Source organism: Bubalus kerabau, chromosome 17 (assembly GCF_029407905.1).
Source record: "Bubalus kerabau isolate K-KA32 ecotype Philippines breed swamp buffalo chromosome 17, PCC_UOA_SB_1v2, whole genome shotgun sequence".
In the NCBI taxonomy this organism is placed as follows: Eukaryota; Metazoa; Chordata; class Mammalia; order Artiodactyla; family Bovidae; genus Bubalus; species Bubalus kerabau.
This window is the reverse complement of record NC_073640.1, coordinates 16,341,519-16,354,448: the sequence shown is the minus strand read 5'-3', so window position 1 is coordinate 16,354,448 and position 12,930 is coordinate 16,341,519. Positions and strand designations below refer to the sequence as shown.

Below are 12,930 nucleotides of genomic sequence, written 5' to 3'. Positions count from 1 at the left end.
AAGGAGAGGGACTTCCCCTGGAGGAGAGGGGCTTCCGCTAGAAGCAGAGGGGATTTTCCTGGAGGATAAGGCCTTCCCCTGGAAGGATAGGGGATTCTCCTGGAGGAGAGGGGCTTCCCCTGGAAGCAGAGGGGATTCTCCTGGAGGAGAGGGGCTTCCCCTGGAAGGAGAGGGAATTCTCCTGGAGGAGAGGGGCTTCCCCTGGAAGGAGAGGGTCTTCCCCTGGAAGGAGAGGGGATTCTCCTGGACGGAGAGGGGCTTCCCCTGGAAGGAGAGGTGATTCTCCTGGAGGAGAGGGGCTTCCCCTGGAGGAGAGGGGCTTCCCCTGGAAGGAGAGGGGATTCTCCTGGAAGGAGAGGGGCTTCCCTTGGAAGGTGAGGGGCTTCCCTTGGAAGGTGAGGGTATTCTGGAAAAAGAGGGGCTTCCCCTGGAAGGAGAGGGAATTTTCCTGGAGGAGAGGGGCTTCCCCTGGAAGGAGAGGGTCTTCCCCTGGAAGGAGAGGGGCTTCCCATGGAGGAGAGGGGATTCTCCTGGAGGAGAGGGGATTCCCCTGGAAGGAGAGGGGATTCTACTGGAAGCAGACGGGCTTCCCCTGGAAGGAGAGGGGCTTCCCCTGGAAGGAGAGGGGCTTCTCGTGGAGGAGAGGGGATTCCCCTGGAAGGAGAGGGGCTTCCCCTGGAAGGTGAGGGAATTCTCCTGGAGGAGAGGGGCTTCCCCTGGAAGGAGAGGGGATTCTCCTGGAGGAGAGGGGCTTCCCCTGGAAGGAGAGGGGATTCTCCTGGAGGAGAGGGGCTTCCCCTGGAAGGAGAGGGGGATTCTCTTTGAAGGAGAGGGACTTCCCCTGGAGGAGAGGGGCTTCCGCTGGAAGCAGAGGGGATTTTCCTGGAGGATAAGGCCTTCCCCTGGAAGGATAGGGGATTCTCCTGGAGGAGAGGGGCTTCCCCTGGAAGCAGAGGGGATTCTCCTGGAGGAGAGGGGCTTCCCCTGGAAGGAGAGGGAATTCTCCTGGAGGAGAGGGGCTTCCCCTGGAAGGAGAGGGGCTTCCCCTGGAAGGTGAGGGGCTTCCCTTGGAAGGTGAGGGGATTCTCCTGGAAAAAGAGGGGCTTCCCCTGGAAGGAGAGGGAATTCTCCTGGAGGAGAGGGGCTTCCCCTGGAAGGAGAGGGGATTCTCCTGGAGGAGAGGGGCTTCCCCTGGAAGGAGAGGGACTTCCCCTGGAAGGAGAGGGGGGATTCTCTTTGAAGGAGAGGGACTTCCCCTGGAGGAGAGGGGCTTCCGCTGGAAGCAGAGGGGATTTTCCTGGAGGAGAGGGAATTCTCCTGGAGGAGAGGGGCTTCCCCTGGAAGGAGAGGGGATTCTCCTGGAGGAGAGGGGCTTCCCCTGGAAGGAGAGGGACTTCCCCTGGAAGGAGAGGGGGGATTCTCTTTGAAGGAGATGGACTTCCCCTGGAGGAGAGGGGCTTCCGCTGGAAGCAGAGGGGATTTTCCTGGAGGATAAGGCCTTCCCCTGGAAGGATAGGGGATTCTCCTGGAGGAGAGGGGCTTCCCCTGGAAGCAGAGGGGATTTTCCTGGAGGATAAGGCCTTCCCCTGGAAGGATAGGGGATTCTCCTGGAGGAGAGGGGCTTCCCCTGGAAGCAGAGGGGATTCTCCTGGAGGAGAGGGGCTTCCCCTGGAAGGTGAGGGGCTTTATTGGTAGGAGAGTGGATCCTCCTGGAAGGTGAGGGTTCTACTGGAGGAGAGCGGCTTCCCCTGGAGCAGAGGGGCTTCCCCTGGAAGCAGAGGGGATTTTCCTGGAGGAGAGGCACTTCCCCTGGAAGCATGTGGGATTCTCCTGGAGGAGAGGGGCTTCCTGTGCAAGGATAGGGGAGTCTCCTGGAGGAGAGGGGTTTCCCCTGGAAGCAGAGGTGATTGTCGTAGAGGAGAGGGCCTTTTCCTGGAGGAGAGAGGCTTCTCCTGGAAGGAGAGGGGATTCTCCTGGAAGCAGATGGGCTTCCCCTGGGAGGTGAGGGGCTTCCCCTGGGAGGAGAGGGGCTTCCCCTGGAAGCAGAGGGGATTCTCCTGGAGGAGAAGGGATTCTCCTGGAGGAGAAGGGATTCCCGTGGAAAGAGATGGGATTCTCCTGGAGGAGAGGAGCTTCCCGTGGAAAGAGGGGATTCGCCTGGAGGCGAGAGGCTTCCCCTGGAAGCAGATGGGATTCCCCTGGAGGAGGGAAGCTTCCTCTGGAAACAGAGGGGCTTCCCTGGAAGGTGAGGGTTCTCCTGGAGGAGAGGGGCTTCCTCTGGAAGGAGAGGGGATTCTCCTGGAGGAGAGGGGCTTCCCCTGGAATGAGAGGTGATTCTCCTCAAGGAAAGGGTCTTCCCCTGGCAGTAGAGGGGATTCTCCTGGAGGAGAGGGGCTTCCTCTGGAAGGAGAGGGGATTCTCCTGGAGGAGAGGGGCTTCCCCTGGAATGAGAGGTGATTCTCCTCAAGGAAAGGGTCTTCCCCTGGCAGTAGAGGGGATTCTCCTGGAGGAGAGGGGCTTTCCCTGGAAGGAGAGGGGATTCTCCTGGAGGAGACGGGCTTCCCCTGGAAGGTGAGGAACTTCCCCTGGTAGGAGAAGGGATTCTCCTGGAAAATGGGGGTTCTACTGTAGGAGAGGGGCTTCCCCTGGAAGCTGAGGGGATTCTCCTGGAGGAGAGGGGCTTCCCCTGGAAGCCGAGGGGATTCTCCTGGAGGAGAGGGGCTTCCCCTGGAAGGTGAGGGACTTCCCCTGGTAGGAGAAGGGATTCTCCTGAATAGTGGGGGTTCTACTGTAGGAGAGGGGCTTCCCCTTGAAGCCGAGGGGATTCTCCTGGAGGAGAGGGGCTTCCCCTGGAGGAGAGGAGCTTCCTCTGGAAACAGAGGGGCTTCCCCTGGAAGGAGAGGGGATCTCCTGTAGAAGAAGGGCTTCCCCTGGAAGGAGAGGGGATTCTCCTGGAGGAGAGGGGCTTCCCCTGGAAGGAGAGGGGCTTCCCCTGGAAGGTGAGGGGATTCTCCTGGAAGGAGAGGGGCTTCCCCTAGAAGGAGAGGGGATTCTCCTGGAGGAGGGGCTTCCCCTGGAAGGTGAGGGGATTCTCCTGGCAGCAAAGGGGCTTCCCCTGGAAGGAGAGGGTATTCTCCTGGCGGAGAGGGGCTTCCCTTGGAAGGAGAGGGGATTCTCTTGGAAGGTGCGGGTTTTCCTGCAGGTGAGGGGCTTCCCCTGGTGGAGAGGGGCTTGCCCTGGAAGGAGAGGGGATTCTCCTGGAAGGTGAGGGTTCTACTGGAGGAATGGGCCTTCCCCTGGAAGCAGAGGGGATTCTCCTGGAGGAGAGGGGCTTCCCTTGGTAGGAGAGGTGATTCCCCTGGAAGAAGGGATTCTCCTGGAATGTGACAGTTCTCCTCCAGAAGAGGGGCTTCCTCTGGAAGTGAGGGTCTTCCCCTGGCAAAAGAGGGGCTTCCCATGGAAGAAGAGGGGATTCTCCTGGAAGGTGAGAGTTCTGGAGGAGAGGGTCTTCTCCTGGAAAGAGAGTGGTTCTCCTGGAAGGTGAGGGTTTTCCTGGAGGAGAAGGGCTTCCCCTGGAAGGAGAGGGGATTCTCCTGGAAGGTGAGGGTTCTCCTGGACGAGAGGGGCTTCCCCTGGAGGAGAGGGGCTTCCCCTGGAAGGAGAGGGGATTCTCCTGGAAGGTGATGGTCCTCCTGGAGGAGAAGGGCTTCTCCTGAAGGAGAGGGGCTTCCCCTGAAGGAGAGGGGTTTCTCCTAGAAGGAGAGGGGATTTGCCTGGATTGAGCTGGGGCTCTCCTGTACAGAACAGGGGCTTCCCTTCATGGGGCAGGTTCAGTGCAGTGTCCTCCTTCCTTTGCCCTCATGGGGTCCTCCTGTTCTGGTCTCCCCTGCCTGGCCTTGCTGTCTCTGTCCTGCTGCTCCCTTGGGTGGCCAGTACCGCAGTGAGTCTGTGCCCACGCCTTCACATCCCCAGTGTGGGGGCACAGTCTGTGTCCCAGAGGTAGTGTTCCTGGGCTCATGGACACGCGGTGCAAGCACGGCTTTGTCTCTGGTTTTACAGAGACAAAGGCAGCTGCGCTTGCTTCCTTTCAGGCTGAGTCAGAGACATGGTTGGTAACTGGGGCCTGTGGTTTCTTGGTCTTGCTTCCTGCCGGGTTCCTGATGTGGGCAGCTCTGGGCAGAGCAAGACCGGCCAGCCTCAGCCTGGCTGCCCGTCACTCCGCCCTTGTATGGGGTCCTCCTCTTACCAAACTGCCTGGTAGAAAACCCGTGTCCCCCATGAGACTCATGACACCAGGACAGTATAAGCTGGGTGTCGTGAGCTGGCCACGTGTGGCCGTGGGCACAGGGGTTATGATGTGTGGCAGGCACTGTACGTCAAGTTTCCGAGACAAAAGCAGGAAGAGCTGGAGGCGAGCCCTTGGGTGAGCTGAGCTTCACCCAGAGGAGATGGCGTCCGCCCAGGGGCCTGGGGGGACCCGCAGGCCCGGTCCTGCTGCTGGGTCAGGAAAACCCAAACTAAGAAAGGGCGAAAGACAGAGGCAGCTCGTTTCACTCTCCCCAACATTCGTCGGCTTCAACAAGTCCGTCATGTCCCAGGCTTGTTACCTGGACCTTTCCCTGGGGCTCTCGGGAATGTTCTCTTGGGTTTTTAAGTGGGGTGGCCATATGACTTACTGTCCAAAGTGGAACTCTAGAAATAAAAGGGAGCCGTTTGATGAACAGGCCAGCACACTGGGGGACTTTCACCGGGCCGTCCAGGAGTCTGGGCACCCGCCCTGCGCTCTGCACACTTCCCGAGGGAGTCGTGGGCTTCCTGAAGGTGGGAAAGTGGAGAGTGCCCTTATGCTCCCACAGAGCCCCCACGGAGGGCGTCCAGCAGGGAAGCGGGCCCACAGTTGCATTCCTGCAGCCACACCGAGCTCTTCTGCACGGACCCCATATTCCCTGTCGGTTGTCTGGATGCAGCTCCAGCTCCCAGCGTGGGGGCGGCCCCGCCCCGTTCTCCACAGCCCAGCCGAGCAGCCCAGGTCTCTCGGTTTCTCTGCCCTGGTTTTCACAACTTGAGCTCAGAAGCAGCTGTCAGGGGACAAGATGCCTCTCGCGAGGCTGCTCTGGGGTTAATTAAAGCCTGCCAGCGCTCCACACCACTGGGGCTGCCACCACTCCTGTTCTTCCCTGTCCCGCGTGTCCACCAGGGACGTGTCCGGCAGTGGCGGGTCAGCCGGCCTGGCCCGGAGGGAGCCCGTGGATGTGCTTGTTGGGAAACCCGGGGTGCCAACAGGTTGACCGGCCGGCCTGCGGGGCAGTCCGGTCTTTGACCACAGTCTGGAAACTGGTTAAAAACTAGCTTGCGGAGCCCGTCAGCCCCAGGGTGTGATGGTCTTGGCGGAACCCACCTGGGATTCCCTGGGTGCAGGGAAATGGCAGCCATTCAAGCGGGCGCTGCTCCGCTTTTCAGGGGTGCTGCCGGCAGCCGGACGCGGGATGGGATGCCAGCCTGCCTGCGGTGAGACCCCTGCCTCGAATGATGGGCGTTTGTGCTGCCCCTGTTTTGCACGCGGCTCAGGGTGTTTGCATGTGAATGAAAACCTGTGCGGGTACCTGCCTGCACGGGTACCATCTGTGTCCTGCAGTGCCCGGAATGTACCAGAGGTCTCTGACCTTTACCAAGTGTCGCGGACGGAATCACAGGACACACACCCAGCACAGACGACGCGCGGAGCTGCGAGGAGCAGGCATGTTTATTTGGTTCTCTCCAGGGCTGCGGCAACCACGCGGTAGTAAAAAAAAAAAATAGAACCAAAGATGTACAAAAACATGGAACATCCCTTTAGAATGTAACAGCATCAGAAATGTATCTTCTGCAGATCCTCCCTCCCTCTCCTGTGTCCCCCACTCCCCCGAAGAAGACCCCCAAACTCAACCCAACTGGGAAAAGGAACAGGGGGTGAGTCTGTAACAGAAAAAAAAAAAAAAAAAAGAACTGAATTTAACTGGAACATGCTCTAATCTTTAGTTTATTTCTGGTTAAAAATATAGCAATCCAGTGCAGTGTAGTAAAGAAATCTGCTCGAAACGCAGCAGAGAGACAGCTGAACAGAAGCAGAGCAAGCAGAGCCCACGGGCGACAAGCCCTGGGCCTTCCCAGGCTGAGTGCGGGCCCCACACACGCATCCGCGCACGTGGCCCGCCAGGCGGGCACCCAGACGGTCTGGGACCTTGGTGTTTAGTTTGGACGGTGGACAGCGCTGGCGGCAGACACACCAGAACCTGGTCTTGCGGGGCTGAAACAAGTACGTTGCATATTCTGGAGGTGGATATGTCATGACTGCTCAGGAGCTGTCAAGCCCCCCTGGGTTGCGACCACATTCCTGTCCTGGGACCCGACCAGCCTCCAAGTGCGCGTGAGGCATCTAGGAAGAAAACGCGTGTCTGCCGGGGCAGTGGAGGCAGGCACAGGATGAGAATGTGGAGACTGCGGGCTCAGAGACAGCCAGAGAGGACCACGTGGCGTGGGGGCCGACCGGGCTGTGGACCTCGGCAGGAGCCAGGACTGTGGACCTCGGCAGGAGCCTGGACAGTCATCTTGCGCCCGCAGTGCACAAATGCCACGTGCTGGGGCCCAGGCCCAACGGCAGGCTGTCCCCGCGAGGCCTCTCCCTCGTCCCCAACCACAGTGCTCCCCCTCTCCTGCGTCCAGTGCCAGTCCACTGCGCAGCAGCCCTGGGAGCCTGGGTCGGTGGGAGAGGGAGAGACAGTGAGAAAAATAAGGACTTGGCTGTAAGACTCGGTGTGGGGAGGCGGCCTCGCGAGGAGGGCCGTGGGGCAGTGCCAGGGACCGGGGTGTGATGGCTTCACGGGCAGGAGAGAGGGCAGATGCCTGCCTCCGCTCCTCGTGTGCAGCAGAGGTCTGAGACGGAACAAGGCCCAGGGGGATGCCCACGCCTATCACCCACTCGTCCAGAACAGGAACGCAGGGTTACTGGACTCCCTGTGTGCGGCCCATCCCCAGCTGATGGCCCCCGCCCCACCCCGTCCCAGCCCCCCACGGCTGGACCACCACATCCTCTGCCCAGGCTGCCCCCTCCACGTCCCAGATGGAGTGTGATGACGACGACGATTTTTTTTTTTTTTTTTTTTTTGCCGTGGACTTGCCGGGATCCCTTTTCTTTCCACGTCAAGCTGGAGGGTCGGCGTGCTGGCCTCCTTCTGCCATGCCACACAGCATAGTGTTATACAAGCAAGGAACTGTGGCTAAAATCCAAAAAACATTACCCAGAAAAAAAGGCAAACTGTGAGTAATACCCAATCGTGTGGTTCTGTGAAAAGACTCGGAAGTTGTCATTGGGTGTCCAAGTGACGAGCCTTCCCTTTTGTTGTTTCGCTTTGAAACGTCTCCCGTTTGTACCCCAACTGTTTTTTGCGAACGTGACAATCTCAGATGAAAAAGTTAATAAACAAAATGGCGACTCCGATGTTTAGCAAGATCACCATGGCAACCAGGATCGGCGCAGAGCCCTGGAACAGAAGGAGAAAAGGTGAGGTGAGCCTGAGGCCGCTCCCCTCCTCCTGAGCCAAATTAGGGGTTCCCAGGGGGCTGGGGGGGACGGACATGGATCGCTGAGGAACCAGTCAGAGGCTCCCACGAGCGTCCAAGTCGGGACTCTGAAGCCCTTCAGGCCCGCACCTCTCCTGCCCCGGGTCTCTGAACACAGTCGCTCCCTGGCCTACGGTGTCGCTGCCTCCAGCTCTGCACAACCAGGCTTCAGAAGCGGCCCCTCCACCCAAGCGTGGCCCCAACCCAGGGAGGGCGGAGCTCTCCCAGTCCTCTCCACAGGCTTGTGGTGTGCAGCCGCCGGGAGCCCCCTGTGCAATCCTGGGACACGAAGCCCACCAGGGCACGCGGACCCCAGCCCTTCCCTCCCTGGACCTCAACCCTCTGCAGGCCCCAGGGCTATACAGGAAAAAACAGAGTGGCTGCCCTGGCCACCCCAGGTCTCCGTGGGAAGCCCTTCCATGGAAGGGTTCCGCAGTGGTGGTGCTCCCGTAAGTAGCTTTGTCTTAAAGCACCCAAGACGCGCTTTAAGAGGTTTTAAAGCAGGAGCACGGTTCAGGGGGCTAAGTATAAAGCCCTTCCTGCATCTCCCACCCTGCCCATTGCTCGGCTTCCTAAACTAACCGCGTGCGTGTGCACACACACCACACACGTTTCTGAAGGAGAGCTGGGCGCTTGGTCCGTGAGGACCACCTGGGTTCAGAGAGGGCGGGCGTGTCTCAGGACAGCCCTCCACTCGGACACAGGCTCACACTGGCTGCTGGGGACTGGGCACTCTGCGAGGGGCCCTAAGGGCTGGTCACACCGGGCATCTGTCAGCCGCTGGGCCGTGGTTGGAAGTTTCATGGGTCCTGCCTGCCGCCATGAGGTCGAGGAGGCAGGGAGTGTCTACTTCCAGGTGGGAGCCAGGGGTGGGGGGAGCAAGGGACCTGGGGGGGGGGTCCCTCCGGGGTGCAAGAGCCCCAGCGCTCAGTCTGGCCCAGGTCTCTGTCCTCTCCTCCAAACTGCCTGCCCTCCGCGGGGGGCATGCAGGAGACCACGTGGACTTCACAGCTGAGCAGGAGGCGCCCCACCCCCAACAGGCCCGAGGAAACTGGGTCACAGCCCCGCCCTGGGTATCTGATCCCAGGGGCCTGAGGCACTGTATCCATCTCACCCACGTAGGAGCGGACACGCCTGTGTCCCACCTGCTCTGTCTGGCCTCTGGGTTTCCGTCCAAGACACAGAACTTTTCTTAAAGGTGAGGACAGCAGGGGGAGAGGTCCGAGAAAGCTGGAGTAAGGTCTGGGGGTGGGCGTTCCAGGATGCCCATTTCTTTTGGGGGAGCTTTCAGAACCACCCAGGCGCTTTTGCTGGAAAGATGGCCCGGGGGAGTAACCCTCTCATGGAACTGTCAGAGGCAGATGGGGAATCCCCGTAGGTGGGCTTCCTGCGGGGGAGGGGCCTGAGAGCTGGATGGGCGGGGTCGGGCTCTCGCCGTCCACCCCCCATCCCCGACCCCGCTCCGGACAGCTGGTGCCCACTCACTGTGCTGGCCTTGAGCTCGTCCCCGTTCTCATCGTCAGACTCCAGCGCTACGGGCGAGGACCTCTGGGGCGGGGAGAAGGTCAAGTCCCAGCGCAGCAGCCGCGGCTCCGCCCTGTCCCCCAGCCTCAGGCTCTCCAGCCTCTGCACTGCGGGCTCCGCGCAGGGGGCCGGCCTGGCGTGCTCCTTGTTCTGGGACTTGGACCGCAGTCTCTGGGCCCCGAAGGCCCGGTCCTCGGGGCGGTGGTCCTCCCCGGGGCCCCGACCGGCGGCCCCCTTGCTGTAGCGTCTTTTCGGGGGGTGCACGTCCTGTGCGTACGAGTCCATCCTCAGCAGGGGCTTCATCTCCATCTCGTAGTTGCTCAGCTTCTCCTCGTCCAGCTCCAGCAGCTTGGGGCCCCCGGGGCCGGGGTTGCCGGCCCGGTGGTGGGAAGTCCAGGAGAACGTGGTGGGGGACTCCGTCCGCCGCTCCCGGGGCTTGGGGTTGCCGGACTGCTTGTGGCCCGCGCCCCGGGTGCGGAAGTCATCGGCCGGCTGGCCGCTGCGGAGGACGCCGCTGCGGACGCCGCGGGAGCCCCCGGCCTTCTCCTCGGCCCAGCTGTTGCGGGTGTAGTCCCCTCCCCTACCCTCCAGCAGCATCTGGATGTCCCCGCCCCGCTCCTCGTCCACCGAGACCTGCCGGGAGAAGTGGGCCATCTTGTTCCTCGCGGCGGGGGCCGGGGGTGGGGTGGCCGTGGGGCTGGCGGGGAAGCTCTGCAGGGGGCTGTCGTCGGGGGTCAGGTCCGAGGGGGTGGTGCCCTTGCGGTACAGCTCGGGGCTCTCCTGCTGCGGGGGCGTCCCCGTGGAGGTCACCTCGATGTCGTCGCTGGAAAGCTGATGCTTCGGCCGCTGGTACTCGAGCCCTGTGGCAGGGAGGAGACAGGTGCCGGCGGGCAGGTTACTCGGGGGTTCTGTGCTCAGGCCCAGAGGGGACCAGGATTGGGCCAGGCAGCACTCACTGCCTGCCAGCAGGTGGGGGGGGGTGGGCAGAGAAAGTGGGAGGACAGTGTTCTCAAAGTCCCGAGGAGACCCCCATCCCCATCTGTGGACACTTTTGAGGGTGACCGGATCAGGATGATGGGGTGGCCCCCAGCTGCAGAGGTGACCCGAGGCCCGAGACTGCATCCCCAGGCTGCACCCCCATGCATTCCTGCCGAGGACAGAACGTCTTGTGCTGGGTGACCCTCTGCAAGGCAGGACGTGGAGTTTAAGTGACAGTCCCACTGCCCCTGCCCCATCTTGGGTCCTGGGGTTCTCCAGGCCGCTGTGAAGGCAGGACTGAGAGCAGAGCTCCAGAGGGTAGTCCCAGGACAGATCCGACCCCAGCACCTCAAGAGCCGTCCAGTCGCTCTGGGAGACGTGCATCTAGAGGAGTGATCCTGAGCTGCGTGAGGAGGGTGGCGGGTGGGCTGCCAGGACCTCGGCCTGGGCAGACCCTTGGACCAGTCACCCCCCTGCTCCCGAGGAGGGAGGAGGGTCCCCGGTCTGGCTGACTTGAGGGGCTTCTAACTCCTTTCATCCACTCCCCGCTCCAAGAGCACAGGTGGACACCCCCTGAGTGTCTCCGAGCTTCACTGACCAGCTCGGCCACCAGCTCGGTCATGTGTGGCTGCTGATGTTTAAATGTGGACTGAAGAGCAGGCTAGGGGCTTCAGTGGTCACAGTTTCTGTGTGGCGGGCAGCCACCTGGTCGGGCAGATCAGGGACAGAGTTTTAGAACAGCCCTGGGGGGTGCAGAGCACACCGGAGTCTTGGGGGACAGGCAGGCAGGAGGAATGCAGTGGGCTGGCAGGGGGCTCTGGGGCACAGCCCGTGGGAGACATCCAGGGACCCTGGCCACGCGGACTCACCATTTTCCCGGTGCTGGAAGGAAGGGGAGAACTCTTTGGCAGTGATCCGGGCGATGCGCGCCTCCTCCTGGGCCTTCTGGGCCGCGGTGAGGGCTGCCTCCGCCTTGGCCCGGGAGTGGGAAGTCCTGGGTGGGGGAGACGGGAGGGCAATGAGGGCCCAGGATGGGCCAGGACAGGGTGCCTGACACCTCACTCACCCACACAGTCCCACCAGGGCCTCGGTGCCCTCCAGCCGCTGCGGGCACAGGGCAGGCCACACTCGAGAGTGGAACCTGGCCTGGGACGAGCCCAGTCCTGCCTGAGGAGTGTTCCTCCTCCCCGGGTCCTGGCCACAGACTAGACCCCTGGCTGACTCGTCTCAGCCTCCAGGGGTGGGCTGGTGCTCAGTGTGGCCCTGACCAGAGACGGGGATTCTGGGGGTGGCTATTCCCTGATGGACAGGGCAGCCTGGCATGCTGCAGTCCACGGGGTCGCAAAGAGCCAGACATGACTGAGCGACTGAACTGAACTGAACTGATGCCACCGCCACCAGCGCTCAGAGTGGGCCATGCTCCAGGTGGCCGGCCTGGAGTAGGAAGGGGCAGGACCCGCCAGCCTGGCATAGAGAGGGTGCCAGGGCCCAAGGAGTGTGGCCTGCCTGCACACCAGCTCTGACCTGCCCCAGGCGACTGCTTAGCCTCTGTCCCACCCTGTGTGAAGGGGTGCTGAGCCAAGAGCTGCGCAGCTCCTGTTCCCAGGTCACAGGACAGGATGGGTTTGCTGGCCCCTGGCCCCCAGCCCAGCATTTCTTCCCCCCAGACCCTGTCCCGGCCACCACAGTGCCTCCGCAGGCTGGTGCTGCCAACCCTGTGGACGTGGAGGAGACACACCTAGGGGGTCTGAGAAAACCTCCCAACGTGGGTGGAAGCCATGGTCTCCAGGCGCTGAGAGAAGGTGAGGCCCGACTTCCCTTAGCACTCAGGGTGATGGTTCTCCGCAGTCGCTCGGATTTGGTGATGGCATTGCCCTCATGTGGGGGCACAGGCCCAGCGTGGGGACCTCACACCCCAGGGTGGATGCGGGAGCCACAACTCCAAATGAGCTTGATGTACGGCCCAGAAACTTCCAGAAGGACAGCCTTCGGCCCAACGCTCGGACCTGTCCCTCCCCAGCTGAGTCCGCATGAGACACGCTGGGGGCAGGGCTGGGTCACCCAGATGGAGGGTCTCACCTGCCTCTGGGTTCCACTTGTTCCTGCCTCCTGTCCTGGCTTCAGGGGCCTGCTTCCCAACCACCAGTCCCCTGAGACGATTGCAGCCTGCCCCGCCAAGGGGCCTCCTCCCTCCCCCGGAGTGCTCTGAGCAGCCTGGCCACACACCCCTCAGTGCCCATGGGACCCGCTCCATGGGTTCCACCTGGAGACCCCTCACTCCTTGTAAGCCACAGGGTTCTGTTTTTTTCAGAATGCCCCTGTGCTAACCAGGACGAGTTTACAAGAAAAAAACAGGGTGTGACATACACAGAGAGTGTGCACGTCATCACGTGAGCAGGAGTGCAGGACCCAGAGCAGCCGCCTCCAGGCTCCCCCTGCCCCCCAGCCCGCCGTCTCACCTGGAAGCCGGCCGCTAAGACAGAATTAACCGTAAAAGTGCAGTGTTGGGGAAATTCTTCCCTTCACACAGTTTCCGAACGGGGAAAGACCGAGTCCCTCAGTGTGGCTGCCGCCCGGGCCCCTCGGAGTGGAAGTGGAGAAGCAGCGCCCCGTGGACGATCCCTAGGGGAACCCGTGGTTGTCATCATGACAGACGAGGGGCAGGAAGCTTGGGGGGCGGCAGAGCCAGTAACGCGGGACCAATTTCGAACACGGAGCTCATCGGTTGTCATCAGTTGATGAGCCATGGCTGCAGCCCACGGGCTCCCGCGGGGTGTCCCCCACCTGCACCCCTGAAGGCACAGGGCATGTCTGTGGCCCTCAGGGGCT

General features: G+C 61.9%; 1 protein-coding gene across 1 annotated transcript in view; it reads right to left on the bottom strand.

Moving 5' to 3' along the window:
• Positions 1-7,156: 7,156 nt before the first annotated feature.
• JPH3 (junctophilin 3) overlaps positions 7,157-12,930 on the bottom strand; it is a 74,759-nt gene continuing 68,985 nt past the window's right edge. Inside the window, exons 3-5 of the mRNA XM_055551833.1 lie at positions 10,971-11,095; positions 9,085-9,983; positions 7,157-7,520 (exon numbers count right to left, since the gene is read on the bottom strand). Of these exons, the coding sequence (XP_055407808.1) occupies positions 7,440-7,520; positions 9,085-9,983; positions 10,971-11,095 (1,105 nt within the window). The 3' untranslated portion in view covers positions 7,157-7,439. The remainder of the gene's footprint in view (positions 7,521-9,084; positions 9,984-10,970; positions 11,096-12,930) is intronic.